The sequence below is a fragment of the Oncorhynchus clarkii genome, chromosome 1 (assembly GCF_045791955.1).
Source record: "Oncorhynchus clarkii lewisi isolate Uvic-CL-2024 chromosome 1, UVic_Ocla_1.0, whole genome shotgun sequence".
NCBI lineage: Eukaryota > Metazoa > Chordata > Actinopteri > Salmoniformes > Salmonidae > Oncorhynchus > Oncorhynchus clarkii.
In genome coordinates this window covers 32,283,251-32,306,735 of record NC_092147.1, presented here as the reverse complement: position 1 = coordinate 32,306,735, position 23,485 = coordinate 32,283,251, and the positions used below count along the sequence as shown (strand labels likewise).

Genomic DNA, 23,485 nt, shown 5'->3' with positions numbered 1-23,485 from the left:
TCTCAAGCTGGATCAGACCAATGAGATTCAGACAGTGATGTGTGTGGACAGGCCTCTGCAGAAATCTACCTGTGTGTGTGTGCATGTGTGCGTCCTTGTTAAAGCAACCATAACCAAATGGGTCCACTTCATATCCAAGTGCAGTGGAGCCAAAAGTTCACTCACTGAGCTCTTGATAATATCACTACTGACATACAGCACCTTTGCCTGTCTCTGTCTCTTTCTCTCCATCTCTGCCTCTCTCTATATCTCACAGCCTTTCTCCCTCCCCCTCTCTATATCTCTCTCGCTCTATTTCTCTCTCTCTCTCTCTCTATTTCACCAGGATCACATTGATGGCATACCTCCTGACATCCTGGGCTGAGCCACTGTGGTGTTGCTTAGAGTAACAAAGAGCTCCGATGAAAACATCAGGGTCTGCCTACTAAGAATTGTTTTTATTCTGTAACCTTTAGAAACATTGTGAAACATTGCGCACACACACACACACAAACACACACACACACACACACACACACACACACACACACACACACACACACACACACACACACACACACACACACACACACACACACACACACACACACACACACACACACACACAGTGGGAGAGAGACAGGAAGAAAGAATATTGCAGGCAGTTGGCTGGGGGTTGGAGTGGGATGTAGATGATATCATTGTCATTCATTGACACTCACAGACCACGCCACACACACAAACACACACATCCGTGTGTCATTTGCAGCTATTCACACAGTCCCTGAGAGTAATGAGTGTAAAGCTGGTTACTTGAATGTGTCCAGAGGATTGTGACTGGGTAGAGGGAATGAGAGAGGGGGGAGGGGTGAGAGGAGGTTAGGTATAAGGAATAATTGTGTCCCTAATCTGTTTCTTCTCTCCTCTCCTCTCCTCTCCTCTCCTCTCCTCTCTATAGTGCCTGAGATTTAAAGCCCCGAGATCTGAGCAGACAGTGTGTGTGTGTTTGTGTGTGTGTGTGCGTGTGCCTCCATCCATGCATAGATGTGTGTGTAAATATTCCCTACTAGAACACCAAACAGACACGGTCTTACTTTCTCCTAGACAACTTTGGAGAATTTTAAAATGTTTAGTGTTTTTCCTTACTTGCTCAGAAATTTTAGCTGAAATTAGACTTCCCTGTCCTGGATCCTTTGTTTGAACTTCCCGATGCAGCTCTATTCATCCCAGGGGCTGCACCAAAACACTGACGCCAGATTAGAGGTGGAATGAGTGAGACCCTAGACTCAGACGTTCAGTCCCTGGACAATAAAGTAGACAAGCTCAGGGTGAGGATCTCCTTCCAGAAAGACATCAGGGACTGTAACATACTCTGTTTTACTGAATCATGGCTCTCTTTCCAGGTATATTGTTCCTGTGCATTCAAGTCAGCAGTTTCTTCGTCCAGGAAGAAAGAACTCTCAGAGAAATAGAAAGACGGAGGGGTTTGTTTCATGCCTAACAACTCACGGTGTGATTGGTACAGGAACTCAATTCCTTTGTTCTCCCGATCTGGAATACCTCGCTATCAAATGAAGACCGCATGACCTCCCAAGAAAAATGTACTCGGTCAGTCACTGCCATGTATATTTACCCCCAAGCCGACACCGCGACAACTCTCAAGGAACTACACTGGACTTTGTGCAAACTGGAAACCCCATATCCTGAAGTCGCATTTACTGTAACAGTGGACTAATAAAGGAAATCTGAGGAAAGCACTACCGAAATAATATCAACTCGCAACACGGACCATGGATCATTGCTAATATCCCTTCCGGGATGGCTACAAGGCCCTCCCCCACCCTCCCTTTGGCAAATCAGATCATGCCTCCATTTTGCTCCTCCCCACCTATAGGCAGAAACTTAAACAGGAAGCTCCCATGGTAAGGACAGTTTAACTTTGGTCTGACTAAAAGGAATCTATGGTTCAAGATTGTTGGATACCTCGGCCTAGAAAAGTTCCGGGTCAACACTGAGAATAGTATTGACGTATACAGTGACTGGGTTCATCAGGAATTGCATAGAGGACGTTATTCCCACTGTGACAATTAGAATTGATCCAAACCAAAAACCGCTGTCAAATGACAGCATTCGTGCAAAACTGAAAGTGCAAAACACAACATTTAGCCATGGCAAGGTGATTAGGAACATCGACGTGTACAAACAGACCAGCTACGACCTCTGTAAGGCAATTAAAGAGGCAAAACGACAGTGCAAGGACAAAATGGAGTTGCGACTCAACGACCCAGAAATTAGACGTATGTGGCAGGGACTCCAGACAATCATGGATTATAAAAGTAAAGCCAGCCATGTCGCAAACACCGACACCTCACTCCCAGATGAGCTAAACACCTTCTTCACCCGCTTCAAAAATGTGTATACAGCCCCAACAGATCCACGGATGACACAATTGCCATTGCACTGCACACTGCCCTATCTAACCTAGACAAAGTAAATACGTAAGAATGCTGTTTGTCAACCACAGCTCAGCTTTCAACACCGTAGACCCTGTAGACCCCTAGAGCTCATCACTAAGCTCAGGTCCCTGGATCTGTACCCCTTCCTGTGCAGCTGTGTCCTGGACTTCCTGACAGGATGACCCCAAGTGGTGAAGGTAGGCAACAACACCTCTGCCACATTGATCTTCAACACAGAGGCCCCACAGGGGTGCGTGCTCAGCCCCCTCCTGTACTCCCTGTTCACCCATGACTGTGTGGCCATGCACATCCAACTCACAACACTGGTAGGCCTGATTACCAACAATGATGAGCCTATAGGGAGGAGGTAAGAGTCCTGGCGGAGTGGTGCCAGGAAAATAACCTCATCCTCAACGTTAACCAAATGAAGGAGCTAATCGTGGACTACCGGATACAACAGAGAAAACACTTCCCATCCACATCGACGGGGCAGCAGCGGAGAGGGTCAAAAGCTTCAAGTTCCTCGTTGTGGACATCAAAGACAACCTGAAATAGGCTTAAGAAATTTGGCTTGGCCCTTAAGACCCTCACAAACTTCTACAGATGCACCATTGAGAGCATCCTGTTGGGGTGAATCACTGCCTGGAATGGCAATTGCAACGTCCACAGCAGCAGAGCTCTCCAGAAGGTGGTGCGGTCAGCCCAACGCATAACTGGGGGTGCACTGTCAGCCCTCATGGATATCTACACTACCCGGTGTCACAGGAAGGCCAAGAAGATCATCAAGGATCTCATCCACCCAAGCCATGGCCTGTTCACCCCGCTCTACCATCTAGAAGGCGGAGACAGTACAGGTGCATCAACGCTGGGACGGAAAGACAGAGAAACAGCTTCTATCTCCAGTCCATCAGACTTTTAAACAGTCATCACTAGCCAGCCTCCACCCAGTACTTTGCCCTGCACCTTAGTCACTGTTCTAGCCGGCAACCACCCTGTTTGGCACAAATCTACATTCAGACCACATTCACACTCCTCCAATACGTCAGTGCTGTGGCCAAAAACCTCAACATTTAAACACACAAAAAAGTGATACTTTGTAAACTCATTTTGCATTTGTTTTAAAACAATTTGTTGGTCATCTCCAACGCATCTACAAATCGACCCTTTGATTTACAAGTGGATATCTGTCAAACTGACCAATCCAGACGCACCTCTGCTCCATTCATGTTTAGTCAGCGAAGTTTGTCTGAGTTGACAGGGATGCTCTGCTCTGCTCATAGAGATAGAACTACTGTGGCTTTTAAAGTCTGGGTTAGAGAGAGAGAGAGCAAGAGAGAGAGAAAGAGGGAGTGTAATGAGTATCTCAGCGGAATGCTGTGTTGAACTATGGACTAATTACTCATCACTATAGGGGCAGACACAGTCTAACACACACACTCGTGTGACGATGCTTTTATACAACAGATAGGGCTTCAATACAGTGGGGACAGTTCAACAATTTAAAAAACACAACTACTAGATACAACTATACCATTTTGTCACCAGATCAAAAGGCAAAGGCAAAAAAGACAGATTGCAGTTTAATGTTTGGGACTGTCATTTACCCAACCTGCCATAGATACTTCTCTCTGTGTCGCATCCTATTACACCCCCAGAGTAATCAAAGGAACAGCTGAAGCATGGTTCCTAGAGTGGGGGGGAGGGGGGGGGGGGGGGGTGAAACTAACGGATCACACACCATAATATCTGGCTGTTACCTTCAGTTATCAGCCCTTTAACCCTGGAAGATCATTAAGGAACAGAGCATCACTCTTTTCTTCCTAGTTTCCCAAAGCTACGCTTGGCGTGTTAAGAGTCTAGACTAGATCATATAATCTGGTATTGCATAGTAATAAACCATATTTGGTCTCTGAAATAAACCCATGAAACATATTCTGTGTTTCACTGTATGAACTTGTAGGATTGGTAGTCACAGAATCGCATTAGCCGACAGTATAAAAGCATCATTTAATATATTCTAGAGTCAGCGTTAGTTTAGCGTTGACTAGTTTTGTCAACAAGTTGACACGACATGCCTTGGCATGCGCACGTCTTCATTGATCTCATAGCTGACCCTAATGAAGGCGACCAGCACGTGGGAATATGCTAGTAAAAAGTAAGACATGTTCAAAAGTAAGACATGTTCTTACAGGCTATACACTGTAAAACCATGAAAGATGTGACATGTTTTAGGGATAGGCATGAGTAATCAAATACTCCAGTACTCAAACCGCTGTGAAAACTCTATCTTTAACCAGAGAACAATCAAATACTGTAAAACTTATTTGGTCGAAATTGTTTCTTGCTTTAACTCTAACGTTCCATTTGTGTGCATTTGCAGGACACAACAAAATAATAAACCAAACCAAGTATCACAGTTTTGCTCCCTAAATTCCTTTCCCCTCTGTCTCTCACTCACTCAAATGTGTTCTGACTGCTACACAGGCGTAATGTCTGTGCCTACAGAAATAAATGCCTATAAAAACATATCTAAAGTGATACACAAGCCATTGTCACACCATGATCTGTTTCACCTGTCTTTGTGCTTGTCTCCACCCCCCTTCAGGTGTCACCATCTTACCCATTATCCCCAGTGTATTATACCTGTGTTCTCTGTTTGTCTGCTACCAGTTTGTTTTGTTTGACAAGCCTACAAGCGGTTTTCCCCTTGCTCCTGTCTGTTTCTAGTTTTCCTAGTTTTGACCATTCTGCCTGCCCTGAGCATGCCTGCCATTCTGTACCTTGTCACCCCACACTGGATTATTGCCTCTGCCTGCCCTGACCCTGAGACTGCCTGCTGTTCTGTACCTTTTGGACTCTGATCTGGATTACTGACCTCTGCCTGCCCTTGACCTGTCATTTTCCCTGCCCCGTTCTAGTAATAAACTTGTGTTACTTCGACACTGTCTGCATCTGGGTCTTCCCTAAAAACCCGATAGCCACCTTCCTTGCCAAATGACAACAGTTTTATAACAAATTCTAAATGGACCTTCCAAAAGCTTCTCCTTTCAGCAGAAATGTGTGAAAAGCTAAAGTTGCTACAGCTCAGCCACCAACATGTATTTTCACTAAAGAAAAACAAAAGGTCCCATCTGTCTCATCGGAACACCTCAGAGGCAATACTGAAACAGTTTGAGGACATTTTTGAAGGGATGGGGGCTCTGCCAGATGAGCCTCACCTGGTGGTGGATGAGACTGTTAGACCAGTTCAACAGCTTCCCCGCAAATCCCCATTCCACTGAAGGAAAATATATTAAAGGCTGTTGATTCAATGGAGGAACAGGGTGCTATTATGAAGGTCACCAAATTTACTAAGTGGATAAGCAACGTAGTTGTGGTAGAAAAGCCTGACAAAATAAGAGTCTGCCTTGATTCAAGTGCCCTGAACAAAGCCTTATGTCGGGCACATTACCAAATGCCTACCATTGAAGAGATACTGCCAAGCCTGGCAAAAGTGAAAATATTATGGATGCAAAAAATGGCTACTGGCAGGTACGGTTGGATGAAGATAGTAGTTACCTCACAACATTTTGGACCCCCAATGGTAGATACCGGTGGACGAGGTTACCTTTTGGAGTGAAACCAGCTGCAGAGAAATATCAGCTTTATCAGCATGATGCACTTCAGGGACTGCCAGGAATAAGCGTCATAGCTGATGACATCCTGGTATACGGCTGTGGTGCTAGAATGGAAGAAGCAGTGCAGGACCGTGACCACAACCTGACTCGGCTCTTACAAAGAGCAAGGGAGATGAATTTAAAGCTGAATGAAGACAAAGTTAAGCTCAGGCTCACAAGTATTACATATTTTGTCAGCTGAAGGCCTGAAGCCAGACCCCAAGAAGGTGGAGGCACTGCAGCAAACAACGCCACCTACAGATGCAAAAGCAGTGCAGTGACTGCTTGGCTTTGTAAATTACTTAGCCAAATTCCTACCTCATCTGTCTGACGAATGTGAGCCATTGCGTCGGCTGACCAATAAAGATGTCCTATGGGCATCCTCAACATGATGATGTACTGGAGCAAATCAAGAAATTGGTAAGCAACCAACCAATACTGAGATACTATGATGACCTCTTTGAAGATGTGATGCAAGTGACAAAGGCCTAGGGGCAGCGCTCTTGCAGAAGGGGCAGCCCATTGCATTTGCTTCAAGGACATTGACACCCATGCAGCAAGGATAAGCCCAAATTGAAAAGGAGTGCCTAGCCATAGTGTTCGCCTGTGACCGTTTTGATCAATACCTTCATGGTAGGGACTTTATCACAGTGCACACTGATCACAAGCTGCTTGAGGTTATCTGAAAACAAACTATTCGGTCTGCCCCGAAGAAACTTCAAAGGATGACGTTAAAGCGTCAGTGTTATCAACTACAGGTAGTATACAAGACAGGAAGAGAGCTTCACATTACAGATTTCCTTACTAGAGCAACACTACCAACAACAAGTCAACCGCAATATCGGACAAATGCGACTGTATATGCTCTACAGACTGAGGTTGAAGATGTGAACCATGCTACTGATCAAAACAACTCCTCGCAGACATGGGATGCTATTAAAGCTCTTTCAGCAGAGGACAAGACTTCTCGATTGCTTCAGTCTCTAATCCTAAGAGGCTGGCCGGACACCATCCTGGTGAGGGACAATTGGACATACAGAGACAAACTCACAATGCAGGAAGAGGTTGTCTACAAAGGCGACAGTTTAAACAGTGATCTAAACTCTACGCCCAATGTCTCTCTCTCATATCCAAGGGCACTCAGGGGTCAAAGCCAGTCTCAGGAAAGCCAGAGACTCAGTATTCTGGCCAAGCATGACCCAATAAATGTAATGTAATGTAATGCTAATGCTACCCAATGTATGTAATGCTAATCTAACTAAGCAGCAAAAGGAAACGCTGCAGCCACATGACAACCACTTTGGTCTAAAGTGGGAATGGATATGTTCGCCGTACAGAATGTTCATTTTCTGATTATAGTGGACTGCTATTCATATTTTTGGAGGTGGAGAAAGTGATTGATGCAACTGGCTGTTGTGTCATCGACTATTGTAAGCAGCAGTTTAGCAGATATGGCATACCTGACAGTGGTGTAGTTATGGATAATGGGCCCCAGTTCACAAGTCTGTTTGCTAAAGCCTGGGAATTCCATCATGTGACCTCTTCACCGTACCACAGTCAGAGTAATGGTAAGGCGATGGCAGCAGTGAAAATAGCAAAGACTCTCATCACAAAGGCAATGCAGGAAGGCACAGATGTGTGGCAAGCCATTTTGTTATGGAGAAATACTCCCACAGAGGGTTTCGGCAGCAGTCCTGTACAGAGCTTAATGTCTCGACGCACCCGTTCTCTGTTGCCAACAACTCCCAAGCTCCTCGCACCAAAGGTCATTAGGGATGTCCAGGCACACAAGCGTGCACATCAGGACAAGTCAAAACATTACTATGACCAGCATGCAAAAAATCTGCCTGTAATGAAACAAGGCCAAGCTGTCAGAGCGCTCCTGTCACCTCACGCCAGGGATGCCACATGGAGTCTTGGCACATGCATAGGGCACATCAGTGCAATGTCATATGAAGTAGATGTAAAGATCCGAAAGTATTGAAGGAACCGGAAGGACATACTCCCAGTTCCGGAGAGCATAGGGCACAGGAGGGACACATGGGAAGACTTGGAATATCCCCTACCAGGGCAGTTATCACTGCCAACATTACCTCCACAATTTCAGGAGGCTGTGGAAGAGGAAGAAGAGGCACTGAAGCTCCCAGAGGAGCCCAACGTCCCAGAGGTGCCCAATGTCCCAGAGGTGCCCAATAAGCTACCAGTGCGACACACTAGGACAAGGGTTAACATAAGACCGCCCCTGCGGTATGGGATGGACAATAAGAGATGGACAGGGCTTGTAGGCCTGTTGTAAGCTAGGCTTAGGGTTAGGTGTAAGGTTAGGGTTAAGTTGAGGAGTTAGGTTAAAGGGTTAAGGTTAGCTAAAAGGGTTGGTTAAAGTTAGGGGAAGGGTTAGTGAACATGCTAAGTAGCTAAAAAGTAATAAGTAGTTGAAAAGTTGCATATTAGCTAAAATGCTTAAGTTGTCCATGATGAGATTCAAACTCACAACCTTTGGGTTGCTATTTATGTTGCTAAATTGCTAATTATATGCCCACCCACCCTACTTTCATTTTTGCCTTAAGTAACATTCTGTCTGTCTTAGTACTTAGCACTTTCTAGTAAAAAGTACTCGAACAGTCAAAAAAGGTCAAATGCCCATCCTTAACACATTTCTAACCTAAACTTCAGTTCTTAAAACTTAATCGTTAGGCATTTAGATTTGCCAATAAGTGTTCTCATCTTAAACACAGGTGTTGAGAATGCAATATTAAACATGATAGTTTCATGTCTACTCCCGTGGTTGACGTCGCCGGTTTACTAGCCATCGGTCCTGGCATTCATCATCATGTGCACCTGGCATTCATCATCATGTGCACCTGGCATTCATCATCATGTGCACCTGGCATTCATCATCACGCGCACCTGCGCTTCATCATTAGGCACACCTGGACTCCATCACTTCACTGACTACCTCCCCTATATCTGTCACTCCCTTAGTTCCACACGCTGCTCGTGTTTGTTATATTGGTCTATGTTCCTTTTATTACTTAACTCATCACTTGCTTTCCGACTCCCAGCGTATACGTTACAGATAGTCAAATTTCAAACAGGAGAACATATTTTAAACAATAGTGTTTACTTTCCCCATCATCTTTAGAGTGAATTTAGTCATTAGAAAGTGATGTGACTTTCCATGCCTATTATTCAGACCAGTGTTAGAAATGTCAGTCACCTCACCTACATTTTGGCACATCTGAACAGGACATTTGATTCAAGAAATCTTTTCAATCACATGGTGTTGTTGTTATTCGACTGTGTTGAGTTAATTTGCGTTAACTCTCTGATTAAAAGACGGAGGGGCCTCACTATCATATTTCTCAGCATGCTGTGTTGCAGGTCAATTTTGAATAGTTAGTTTTAATATATTTGATTTATTGAACTTATACTATACAAAGATAAATCATTTAAATTTTTCTAAACGAATCTAATCCGTAAGGGGTTGGATTTATTGCACCCGTTACGGAGATGATTGTTCCAGTATAGATGGTTTCGGTAGTCTCCTTTGCATTTATTGTATATCCTCCCTCTGGCTGGATTCCAAAAGGACTTAATAATACGTTCTGCATTAGCATCGAACAGCCCCCGTGATATGCAGCTGTTCAGGGAAGCTAGAAACCATTATACATAGGCAGTTAGAAGAGCCATGGCTAGCTTTTTCAAGCAGAAATTTGCTTCCTGCAACACTAAATCAAAAAATTTCTTGGACACTGTAAAGTCCATGGAGAATAAGAACACCTCCTCCCAGCTGCCCACTGCAATGAAGATAGGAAACACTGTCACCACTGATAAATCCACCATAATTGAGAATTTCAATAAGCATTTTTCTACGGCTGGCCATGCTTTCCACCTGGCTACTCCTATCCCGGTCAACAGCACTGCACCCCCCACAGCAACTCGCCCAAGCCTTCCCCATTTCTCCTTCTCCCAAATCCATTCAGCTGATGTTCTGAAAGAGCTGCAAAATCTGGACCCCTAGGCAATCTGCACCCTTTCTTTCTAAAATTATCTGCCGAAATTGTTGCCACCCCTATTACTAGCCTGTTCAACCTCTCTTTCGTGTCATCTGAGATTCCCAAAGATTGGAAAGCAGCTGCGGTCATCCCCCTCTTCAAAGGGGGGGACACTCTTGACCCAAACTGCTACAGACCTATATCTATCCTACCATGCCTTTCTAAGGTCGTCGAAAGCCAAGTCAACAAACAGATTACCGACCATTTCGAATCTCACCATACCTTCTCTGCTATGCAATCTGGTTTCAGAGCTGGTCATGGGTGCACCTCAGCCACGCTCAAGGTCCTAAACAATATCTTAACCGCCATCGATAAGAAACATTACTGTGCAGCCGTATTCATTGATCTGGCCAAGGCTTTCGACTCTGTCAATCACCACATCCTCATCGGCAGACTCGACAGCCTTGGTTTTCTCAAATGATTGCCTCGCCTGGTTCACCAACCACTTCTCTGATAGAGTTCAGTGTGTCAAATCGGAGGGTCTGCTGTCCGGACCTCTGGCAGTCTCTATGTGGGTGCCATAGGGTTCAATTCTTGGACCGACTCTCTTCTCTGTATACATCAATGATGTCGCTCTTGCTGCTGGTGAGTCTCTGATCCACCTCTACGCAGACGACACCATTCTGTATACTTCTTTGGACACTGTGTTAACAACCCTCCAGGCAAGCTTCAATGCCATACAACTCTCCTTCCGTGGCCTCCAAATACAAGTAAAACTAAATGCATGCTCTTCAACCGATCGCTACCTGCACCTGCCCGCCTGTCCAACATCACTACTCTGGACGGCTCTGACTTAGAATACGTGGACAACTACAAATACTTAGGTGTCTGGTTAGACTGTAAACATCTCCAATCCAAAGTTAAATCTAGAATTGGCTTCCTTTTTCGCAATAAAGCCGCCTCTCCTTCCAGTTCTCTGCTGCCAATGACCGGAACGAACTACAAAAATCTCTGAAACTGGAAACACTTATCTCCCTCACTAGCTTTAAGCACCAACTGTCAGAGCAGCTCACAGATTACTGCACCTGTACATAGCCCACGTATAATTTAGCCCAAACAACTACCTCTTTCCCTACTGTATTTAATTAATTAATTTATTTTGCTCCTTTGCACCCCATTATTTTTATTTCTACTTTGCACATTCTTCCACTGCAAATCTACCATTCCAGTGTTTTACTTGCTATTTTGTATTTACTTTGCCACCATGGCCTTTTTTTGCCTTTTGTCACGTTATGACCATCGTTCGTGTGTGTTTTCCTTGTTTTAGTGTTGGTCAGGACGTGAGCTGGGTGGGCATTCTATGTTGGATGTCTTGTTTGTCTATTTCTATGTCTGGCCTGATATGGTTCTCAATCAGAGGCAGGTGTTAGTCATTGGTTTCACTGTGTGTTTGTGGGTGATTGTTCCTGTCTCTGTGTTTGTATGTGCAACAGTTTAGGCTGTTCGGTTTTCGTGTTACATTTATTGTTTTGTATTTGATTCGTGTTTACTTTGTTTCATTAAACATGGATCGCAATAGCCATGCCGCATTTTGGTATGACTCTCCTTCAACGAAAGAAAACCGTTACAGAATCACCCACCACAACAGGACCAAGCGGCGTGGTGAAAGGCAGCAGGAGCAGCGTAAAGAGGAATGGACATGGGAGGACGAATTAGACGGAAGAGGACCCTGGGCTCAGCCAGGAGAATATCGCCGCGCCAAAGAAGAACTGGAGTCGGCGAAAGCGGAGAGGCGCTGGTATGAGGAGGCAGCACGGCGACGCGGATTTAAGCCTGAGAGTCAGCCCCAAAAATGTCTTGGGGGGGGCTCACAGGGAGTATGGTTACGCCAGGTAGGAGACCTGCGCAAACTCCCTGTGCTTACCGAGGGGCTAGAGAGACCAGGCAGGCACCGTGTTATGCTGTGGTGCGCACGGTGTCTCCAGTGCGGGTGCATAGCCCGGTGCGGTACATTCCAGCTTCGCGTATCGGCCGGGCTAGAGTGAGCATCGAGCCAAGTGCCATGAAGCCGGTTCTACGCATCTGGTCCCCAGTGCGTCTCCTTGGGCCGGCTTACATGGCACCAGCCTTGCGCTCGGTGTCTCCGGTTCGCCTGCATAGCCCAGTGCGGGCTATTCCACCTCGCCGCACTGGCAGGGCGACCGAGAGCATTCAACCAGGTAAGGTTGGGCAGGCTCGGTGCTCAAGAGCTCCAGTGCGCCTGCACGGTCCGGTCTACCCAGTACCACCTCCACGCACCAGCCCTCCGGTGGCAGCTCCCCGCACCAGGCTTCCTGTGCGTGTTCTCGGCCCAGTACCACCAGTGCCAGCACCACGCATCAGGCCTACAGTGCGCCTCGCCTGTCCAGCGCTGTCAGAGCCTTCCTCCTCTCCAGCGCTGCCGGAGTCTCCAGCCTATCTAGCGCTGCCAGAGCCTTCCGCCTCTACAGCGCTGCCGGAGTCTCCCACCTGTTCAGCGCAGTTGGTGCCTTCCTCCTCTCCAGCGCTGCCGTAGTCTCCCGCCTGTTTAGCGCTGCCAGAGCCATCCGTCTCTACAGCGCTGCCGGAGTCTCCAGTCTGCATAGAGCTGCCAGTCTGCAAGGAGCTGCCAGTCTGCAAGGAGCTGCCAGTCTGCAAGGAGCCGCCAGAGCTGCCAGTCTATATGGAGCCGCCAGAGCCGCCAGTCAGCATGTAGCAGCCAGAGTCACCAGTCAGCATGGAGCAGCCAGGGCCGCCAGTCAGCATGGAGCAGCCAGGGTCGCCAGTCAGCATGGAGCAGCCAGGGCCGCCAGTCAGCATGGAGCAGCCAGGGCCGCCAGTCAGCATGGAGCAGCTAGAGTCGCCAGTCAGCATGGAGCAGACAGTCTGCATGGAGCAGCCAGAGCTGCCAGTCTGCATGGAGCAGCCAGAGCTGCCAGTCAGCATGGAGCAGCCAGAGCTGCCAGTCAGCCAGGATCTTCCAGATCCGTCAGTCAGCCAGGATCTTCCAGATCCGCCAGTCAGCCAGGATCCGCCAGTCAGCCGGGATCTGCCAGAACTGCCAGCCAGCCGGGATCTGCCAGAGCCAACTACCTGCCTGAGCTTCCTCTCAGTGCTGAGCTTCCTCTCAGTCCCGAGCTACCCCTCAGTCCCGAGCTTCCCCTCAGTCCCGAGCTTCCCCTCAGTCCCGAGCTTCCCCTCAGTCCCGAGCTACCCCTCATTCCCGAGCTACACCTCAGTCCCGAGCTACCTCAGTCCCGAGCTGCCCCTCAGTCCAGTGGGGCCCTTGGTGAGGACTACTAGGCCAAGGTCGGCGGCGAGGGTCGCCTATCTAGGGACGCTAAGGAGGTGGACTAAGACTATTATGGAGTGGGGTCCACGTCCAGCGCCAGAGCCGCCACCACGGACAGATACCCACCCACACCCTCCCCTATAGGTTTAGGTTGTGCGTCCGGAGTCCGCAACTTGGAGGGGGGGTACGGTCACGTTCTGACCATCGTTCGTGTGTGTTTTCCTTGTTTTAGTGTTGGTCAGGACGTGAGCTTGGTGGGCATTCTATGTTGGATGTCTTGTTTGTCTATTTCTATGTCTGGCCTGATATGGTTCTCAATCAGAGGCAGGTGTTAGTCATTGTCTCTGATTGGGAACCATATTTAGGTAGCCTGGGTTTCACTGTGTGTTTGTGGGTGATTGTTCCTGTCTCTGTGTTTGTATGTGCACCAGTATAGGCTGTTCGGTTTTCGTGTTACGTTTATTGTTTTGTATTTGATTCGTGTTTACTTTGTTTCATTAAACATGGATCGCAATAGCCACGCCGCATTTTGGTATGACTCTCCTTCACCGAAAGAAAACCGTTACACCTTTACCTCCCTTATCTCACCTCATTTGCTCACATCGTATATAGACTTGTTTATACTGTATTATTGTATGTTTGTTTTACTCCATGTGTAACTCTGTGTCGTTGTATGTGTCGAACTGCTTTGCTTTATCTTGGCCAGGTTCGCAATTGTAAATGAGAACTTGTTCTCAACTTGCCTACCTGGTTAAATAAAGGTGAAATAAATAAATAAATAAATAAATACACCCTCTACCACATCTCCAGACATAATAGCACAGCGATGTAACAAGTCAACATACGGGGGAATTGGCAAGGTGCTAAACCACAACACTTTCTAACCTGCTTGTTATATACAGTCATGGGTGGACTAGGACAAGAATTTGGCCTTGGCATTTTATCCACACCAGCCCACTTCACTGCGCACGACACAACCCATACACACACACCCCATCCCCACATATACACCCTGACCCTACACACCCCACTTACGCACAGGCTGTGGTGCTGACACATAACAAAGGCAGTACAGTACAGCGTTTCTCAACCATCTCTTTACCAGTGACTTGCGAGACATGTTCCCCTTCCTCTTTTTTAACAAGCTCATGTTTTAAACAATTACAATATGCAAAAGCCCCACTGCAATAACTGTGCACCTGCTATACCCATTGTGTTATCCTCCCTGTTGTGCTATCTTATCTGCTGTTACCCTGTGCTTCTTCTAGTTCTCTGTCAGGTTGTCTGCTTAAGCCTTATACTTTATAAAAGCCAAGCTAACAACATTTCCCCTGGTGTCACTAAGCTTTATCATTTGTGGCACCAGCTCATGATTTGGTCGGACCCATGAGTAATCATCTTATAAGTAATTCACAGTCCTTTATTAAGAAGTACAATAAATCGACTACTGAGGTATTCAATAAATAAGTTGTTTCATCTAACACGTCCAAGCAGGAATGCATGATTCAAGATATTTTGATTTGCAATCTAATCCAGTAATTTTCATTAATTTTAGGTTGACAATAGACTATTGTTGCTATATTATACTTTCAAAATAGGACCAGAAATTCCAGATTGTTTATTTTTGTTCAATAGAGATGAATTACATACATATTTATGTGCACTAACTAATATCATAGGCTAATTCATTTGGGGTTCAAAACATGAGGAAGGCGAAACTTTAAACACATTAACTTGATCGCTAACTCTAAATATAATACCCACTGCTAGTAGCCATATATTCATCCAACAGTAAATATAATGTCCTAAAAAACTTTGCAGTTGTAGTCTTCTACCCATGAGATCTATAGAGCTATGGGCAACGCTTTACAATAAGGTTCCATGTGTAAAGGGTTAATAAAGGGTTTGTAATATACATTAACAATGATTTAACCATTTGTAAATGCATTATAAACCATTAGTAAATGGGTTATAAGAAATTGGTCAAACCAGTGAGATAGCCAGTCAGTGCTTGCCAAATAGTGAGCCACCATGTACCTCCAGCTATTAACCATATATACACTTACAAATGCGTATTATATTGGACCCTTATGTACCATCATGTAACCTTATTTTCAATGTTTGCACAGTTAAACAATAGTTATTTTCTCACTTTTGGGTGTAATGTATTTTTTATGTATGTTACTCTGTCCCAGGAACAGAAATGATTGGTTTTCAGACCAATGGTCTTGCCCCACGTCTGAAACGTAATGATGCGTTGGTAAACATATTTATTGCAGAAATTATGGCTTTATCTCAAAATCTCAAGCCATATTATTGGTGTAGTTTGCTGGTTTCTGAAAAATTCCTCGGACTTTGTGAGATCTGCCCACCTGTGAAATAAAGACGACATGGAATGTGCCCAGAATGTTGTGTTGACACTGACATCATGTGACAGTGCGTCGTGAAGAATGATGATGGACGTGGCTATGAGAAGTGTGCAAAGGCTAGACAGAAGATATTGCGCAAATGAAACGTTGTTCACAAGACACAAATGGTGACAGAGTTGGGAGGGTAAATTCACTATCCAATTTGTTTCACTTTCAAAAACAGAAGTTCTGCTGAATGATATAGCATGCTGCTCAGCTAGGTTAAGTAGATGGCTAACATTTGCTATTACTTTTGTCCTACCTAGCTAGCTAGGAAACATTAGCAAGCCAGGTAGAATTAGGTAAAACATAAAACACTTTTTTTATATAGACATTCTGCTAGAAGATTTGAAACAAAATAATATTTGACATGATATTGCTAACTAGCTAAGTAGATCACCTTTCCTGGCTAGCTAGATAGCTAGATAAAATCGACATGACAGAGTTTCCATGCAATTTTTTTAGATAGCTTTTTAAGATTAGCATGCTAGCTAGCTAGTTGTCTAACCTTAACTTGTATACAGTCTATCTAGGTAGCTGGTAAGTTAGCTAGCTATCTAGCATCCTTTGTCAGCACTATAACATGAGTGGGTCAAATTTTAGGACTAACTTACTAACTAGCTAGTGGATTAGTACAATTGTGATAACTAGCTAGCCCCTTTCATCTATGGAATCTACAGTGGGGCAAAAAAGTATTTAGTCAGCCACCAATTGTGCAAGTTCTCCCACTTAAAAAGATGAGAGATGCCTGTAATTTTTATCATAGGTACACTTCAACTATGACAGACAAAATGAGAAAAAATAATCCAGAAAATCACATTGTAGGATTTAATGAATTTATTTGCAAATTATGGTGGAAAATAAGTATTTGGTCAATAACAAAGGTTTATCTCAATACTTTGGTATATACTCTTTGTATATACTCATTGGAAAAGCATTCCTCAGGAAGCTGTTTGAGAGAATGCCAAGAGTGTGCAAAGCTGTCCTAAAGGCAAGGGTTGGCTATTTGAAGAATCTCAAATATTAAATATATAACAGTTTTTTGGTTACTACATGATTCCATATGTGTTATTTCAGTTTTGATGTATTCACTAATATTCTACAATGTAGAACATAGTAAAAAATAAAGAAAAACCTTGGAATGAGTAGGTGTGTCCAAACTTTTGACTGGTACTGTATATATATATATATATTTGTACACATATTTGACCCTTTTTGGGGGGAAGGCACAAAATGACCTTCATACTACCATTCACTTTTTAAAACTGGTATCTGTTACCTTCAGATGAGTCACGTGACACCATTAGTTTGTAGTTTAAACTGTTAGCTATTTGGGAAAAACTGATCAGTTATTGCACTATTTTGACCAATGCAATATAACTGTTTATTACATAAACATAAACATTAATAACATAATTAGAAGCTCTTTATAAACCCTTTACAAATGGAACCTTATTGTAAAGTGTTACCGGCCTGGGGAGGGGAGAGTTGTTCGCTCGATGCAGCGCAGGCACAGGACAGACAATTTCATTACTGTAATCATGCGGACAATGCAATTAACTTTTTGACCATATCATGGTGACAATGTAAAATGTGTTTTTTTCTACATTTACATGCACCTTTCCGTTTTTTACTATCCATGATCTTGGCTGTCTAAATGAAGACAGTGGGAGCAGATCTTGCCGATGCCACATTTAACTTGAGTGTGGGTGATCTAAACTCAGCCTTTCAGAAAAGCGGGCTGGTCCATCTTGATAGAGGGGCGGCCGTTGCCTATTGATCAGCCAAAGGCTCATTATAGATTAGTATAACAGAGACATTTTTGGGGAAAAAATCCAAAAATAAATTTTAACAATCCCATGGGCAGCTTGCCTTATCAACTTTTATTTGTTTTATTTTTATATAAAAAAATAAAAATGTCCAGCCCATATGGCATTAGCCAGAATTGCTAGATGGCTAATCCCCCTTGATTACAGTATTTCTTCACATACCATTGTTTTAGTTCTTCACCATTAGGAATTACACACACACCACACAAACACAAATAATTAATCAGTTTTACTTACAACAGTTACACAACCAACAACTGGGATTTGACAAATTAGGCGGGAATTTGAATTGTGGCAAGCCTACTTACATGAGTTGTGTTGGAAACTGCGACGACAGACAACTATCCGACGATAACAACAGTAAAATCAACACGGCGTGTGGTCTGTAGGTGTCCATTGCCAGGCGTCAACTCCCCGACCAAACACACACATGCACCATCACACGCTGCGTCCCGCTCCGTCGCCCTTTCCAGTTGTGTAGAATGGTCCACGCCAACCGAGCAGTTTGTGTCACACTCGGAAATAATAACCCAGCCCCGCCACAAATAATCTGATCAACTGTCAACCACGCTCTAACAGGTACCGGATTGGCTATTTATGTCGTCTCTCGCTCGCTCTTTCTCAACCACACCAGATATTACTCGGTTTCATGTAAAATAATTTATCTGGGAGTCTTTAATATAATCATTTGGGGGCTTTTTATGGCCCAGCCCTCTAACCTCAAAGCTACATCAATCCCCCAGACAGACAGAGACAGTGTGAGTGACAGGTAGCAGTGGACTGATAGCCTGATGACTCACACTAAATTATTCCACTGCTCTGTCGTTCGCTACATACTTTAGTCTGAGACTGCCATAATTGAAGTTGTTTGTGTACAAAACAAATTCATCAGTAATTGCATCGTCTCTAACCAATCAGAGTATCAAAACCAATGACGGATTTTCAAACCACTGCTTTATCCACATGCGTTTGGCTGAAGCAGGGAGTCTGGGGAGCCAGGCCAGTGGATTGATAGCTATTTGAGCGCGCAATTGAACAGACTTTTAGATATAGTGATTTATAGCATTGGTCTTCAACCTTTTCTTGCCCAGGGACCCACTCCCAGAAAAACCGCCGACCAAGGAACCCCCATCATACATTAGCAAAACATTGTCTTGTCTTGTCCTCAGGTGACTGATAATAGAAAGGAGAGTCAACATTTTTAAATTAATAAATTTGGTATAGTTTTTCCGTTTTTCGATCTCCCCACATTATAATTGGAAGAGGAAATGCAAACTCTAACATATGTGACCCGATTCAGGAAACTAGGCGTATGTCACAAGTCACGACTTCACAGGAGAGCCTTTTGAATTTAAACATTAAAAAAAAAATCAAAATACATTGTTTGGCAGAAATTCCTTCTCGAACATGTGAACTTTCATGTGCCTTAATATCAAATGTGTATATCATCCGTAAATACGAATACAATTGTTAAATTACGAGCCTAGTTCGTTTAGCCACAGAGAAATACAGCAAGCTTCCCGCTAGTCCTGATTGTATTGAGACAATGAGTGGGCTGGACATACCGAGAGATGAGTTTGGATTGGTCTGCAGTGTTTAAAATGAGCTGCCTGTAATGCGTAGATAGTCCTTTCTACTGTAGTTTTTTCGAAAGATATACAGCTGAAGTCGGAAGTTTACATACACTTTAGCCACATACACCTCAGCCAAAAACAGTTTTTCACAATTCCTGACATTTTATCCTCGTAAAAATGTCTCTGTCTTTGGTCAGTTAGGATCACAACTTTATTTTAAGAATGTGAAATGTCAGAATAATAGTTGAGAATTATTTATTTCAGCTTTTATTTATTTCATCACATTCCCAATGGGTAGGAAGTTTACATACACTCAATTAGTATTTGATAGCATTGCCTTTAAATTGTTTAACTTTGGTCAAATGTTTCAGGTATCCTTCCACAAGCTTCCCACAATAAGTTGAGTGAATTTTGGCCCATTCCTCCTGACAGAGCTGGTGTAACTGAGTCAGGTTTGTAGGCCTCCTTGCTCACACATGCTTTTTCAGTTCTGCCCACACATTTTTAATAGGATGAGGTCAGGGCTTTGTGATGGCCACTTCAATACATTGGCTTTGTTGTCCTTAAACCATTTTACCACAACTTTGGAAGTATGCTTGTTGATGGCTTTGTCCATTCGGAAGACCCATTTGTGACCAAGCTTGAACTTCCTGACTGATGTCTTGAGATGTTGCTTCAATATATCCACAAAATGTTCCCTCCTCATGATGCCATCTATTTTGTGAAGTGCACCAGTCCCTCCTGCAGCAAAGCACCCCCACAACATGATGCTGCCACCCCCGTGCTTCACGGTTGGGATGGTGTTCTTCGGCTTGCAAGCCTCATCCTTTTTCTTCCAAACGTAACGATGGTCATTATGGCCAAAGAGTTCTATTTTTGTTTCACCAGACCAGAGGACATTTCTCCAAAAAGTTTGAGCTTTGTCCCCATGTGCAGTTCCAAACCATAGTCTGGCTTTGTTTTGGAGCAGTGGCTTCTTCCTTGCTGAGTGGCCTTTCAGGTTATGTCGATATAGGATTCGTTTTACTGTGGATATAGATACTTTTGTACCTGTTTCCTCCAGCATCTCCACAAGGTCCTTTGCTGTTGTTCTGGGATTGATTTGCACTTTTCACACCAAAGTACGTTCATCTCTAGGAGACAGAACGCATCTCCTTCCTGAGCGGTTTGACGGCTGCGTGGTCCCATGGTGTTATACATGCGTACTATTGTTTGTACAGCTGAACGAGGTACCTTCAGGCGTTTGGAAATTGCTCCCAAGGATGAACCAGACATGTGGAGGTCTACAATTGTTTTGCTGAGGTCTTGGATGATTTCTTTTGATTTCCCATGATGTCAAGTAAAGAGGCACTGAGTTTGAAGGTAGGCCTTGAAATACATCCACAGGTACACCTCCAATTGACTGAAATTATGTCAATTAGCCTATCAGAAGCTTCTAAAGCCATGATATAATTTTCTGGAATTTTCCAAACTGTTTAAATGCACAGTCAATTTAGTGTATGTAAGCCTCTGACTCACTGGCATTATGATACAGTGAATTATAAATGAAATAATCTGTCTGTAAACAATTGTTGGAAAATTGACTTGTGTCATGCACAAAATAGATCTCCTAACCAACTCAGGATGTCTTATAAAAGGGGTTGCAGTCTGCGTGAAGCCTTCATTCATGTATACAGGTAAGAATCTAACTACTGATTCAGATATTATACGTTTATAATTTGGTTAGAAAGTTGTTTTCATTGTTAGCCAGCTGCAATTCGGTGGCTGGCTTGCTAACTAACAATTAATCTAATGTTATTTAGCTTGCTATGACCATCAGTTTGTGGTGCTAGTAATGTTACTCTGTGGATTGGGATTATATTTCATATTTTTGCTAGTTAACGTGGCATGTCTAAACCAAAGACCCTAAATTAAAATGTGCTGTTAGCTAGCAAACATTAGCGGAGGTTAGGTGGCTGGCTTGCTAGCTAACATTAATTTATGTGTGTGTTACGTTAGTGTAGTTGTCTCAGAATGCCATTTCGCATTGCTAGTTATAACCTAATGTTAGCTATCTAACATTGGACCTATTGGTTCACTTTAGCTAGCTATGACAATTGGTTTGTATTGCTAGTTAAAGCTTGCTGGCAGGCTAGCTAAAGCAGCTAACATTCCCTGTATGAACTGTCTGTAGTGTTATCTTAGAATGCCATTTTGCATCTATTGTATAATAATGCCAAAATGTATGTGTATCTGCAATTTGTCTTTCAGCATCAATCAGTAGAACATGCCTAACTCTAATCCACCGGTCATACAGTCATCAAAAAGAGTTGGCCAAAGCAAGCAAAGGCAGCAGCGCAGTCATCAACTACATGCACCATTTCTTCACCAACTACAGAGTTGGGAAAACACCTGTGGACCTGCAATTGTGATAACTGTAGTGGCCAAAACAAAAACAAGTTTGTGCTCTGGTATTGTGCCTCTTGGACCATGCACAAGCTCCACCACAATCTGGACCTTCACTTCCTGATCACAGGCCACACCAAGTTTGCCTGGTGCTTTGGCCTCATCAAGCAGTGCTTCAGAGAGACCAGAGTGAACACTTTGTCTGAGATTGCTGTTATTGTGAAGGACAGCACTGTGACAGGGGTCAACATCCCACAGCTGGTTGGACTGGAGGATGGTACGGTGCTGGTGGAAAGCTATGGCTGGCAACAACACCTGACTCTGTACTTCAGGGCACTTCTACAGATCAAGCAGTACTAGCACTTCAGGTAAACAAATATTTTCATTGTATGAGGTTATTCTTATCTAATCTTTGGAGGTGAATTGATGTTGTGCGGGGTTGTAATGTCTTCTGATTTTTTTTGTTATTCCCTGTTTTACAGCTTTGATGATCTGGAGCCTGGTGTTGTCGCCAAGGAGCGTTCGGACTGTCTGGACCAGGTTTCAGCTGCTGTGCATCCTTCCTCCCATAGATGGTCTGCCTGTAAAAGCACCACCTGGACTGGACACAGCTAGACAAACGTATATTTTTGACAAGATCAGGGAGTTTTGTGACGAAGAGGCTATGGACATCACATCCCCTGCACCAAAGTCAAGGGCAGGACAGAAACAGGCTCTCCGAATATATAGATACCCTTGCTCACGCGTGGTTTGGACGGACCAGTCATTAGCACTATCTGCAGTGCATCTATTCACATGACTCTCCTAACACACACGCCATACGTTGCTGATACTATTTTTGTTATCCTGCTACTCAGCCACTTTACCCTTGATTGTATGCATATACCTACCTCGCACATCACTGATATCGTCAATATTTATATTGACACTATTTATTTCTGCTTTTGCTAATATGCAAGTAACCATTTGGCTGTATCGTTTACACATTCTGAAGAGACCATCCACTTAGCAAAATATTGTCACGTCCTGACCTTAGTTCCTTTTTTATGTCTCTATTTTAGTTTGGTCAGGGCGTGAGTTGGGGTCGGCATTCTATGTTTGTTCTATGTGTTTGGCCTGGTATGGTTCCCAGTCAGAGGCAGCTGTCAATCGTTGTCTCTGATTGAGAACCATACTTAGGTAGCCTGTTCCCACCTGGTGTTTGTGGGTAGTTGTTTTCTGTGTCTGTGTTTTCACCATATAGAACTGTTTTGATTTTCATTTCTTTCCTTCACTTTGTTATTTTGTATTTTCTCGTGTTCTGATATAATAAATTATCATGGACACTTACAACGCTGCATTTTGGTCCGATCCTTCCTACTCATCATCAGATGAAGAAGTTTGTTACAAATATTTGTATGTGTGGTCGTGTTTTTGACATACGACAACAATATCATGTGACCATATCAAGTGTCCACCACATAAATATATGGCGCATGCATCTGTTAATGTACTGTACATGTGCACCTTACTCAGGTTGCATGGCCTTAACTAATGTATGGAATACTGTGATTAGGGCATGTGTGACAGTATGCTAATGTACTGGTGTGAAGGCATTTGGGCAGTGGTGTAAAAATACTAAAGTCGTTTTTTGTTGTATCTGTACATTACCTTATTTTATATTTTTAGCTACTTTTACTTCACTACATTCGTAAAGAAAATAATGTATGTTTTACTCAAAATATTTTCCTTGACACCCAAAAATCTTGTTATATTTTGACAGGAAAATTGTCCAATTTACACACTTATCAAGAGAACATCTCTGGTCATCCCTACTGCCTTTGATCTGTCCGACTCACAAATGCTTTGTTTGTAAATTATGTCTGAGTGTTGGAGTGTGCCCCTGGCTATCAT

General features: G+C 43.9%; 1 protein-coding gene across 1 annotated transcript in view; it reads right to left on the bottom strand.

Annotated features, from left to right (window-relative positions):
- The window catches only part of LOC139416083 (voltage-dependent calcium channel subunit alpha-2/delta-1-like), a 108,967-nt gene extending 90,937 nt beyond the window's left edge, over positions 1–18,030 (bottom strand). Inside the window, exon 1 of the mRNA XM_071164348.1 lies at positions 17,942–18,030. Within this exon, the coding sequence (XP_071020449.1) occupies positions 17,942–18,030 (89 nt within the window). The remainder of the gene's footprint in view (positions 1–17,941) is intronic.
- Positions 18,031–23,485: the final 5,455 nt, after the last annotated feature.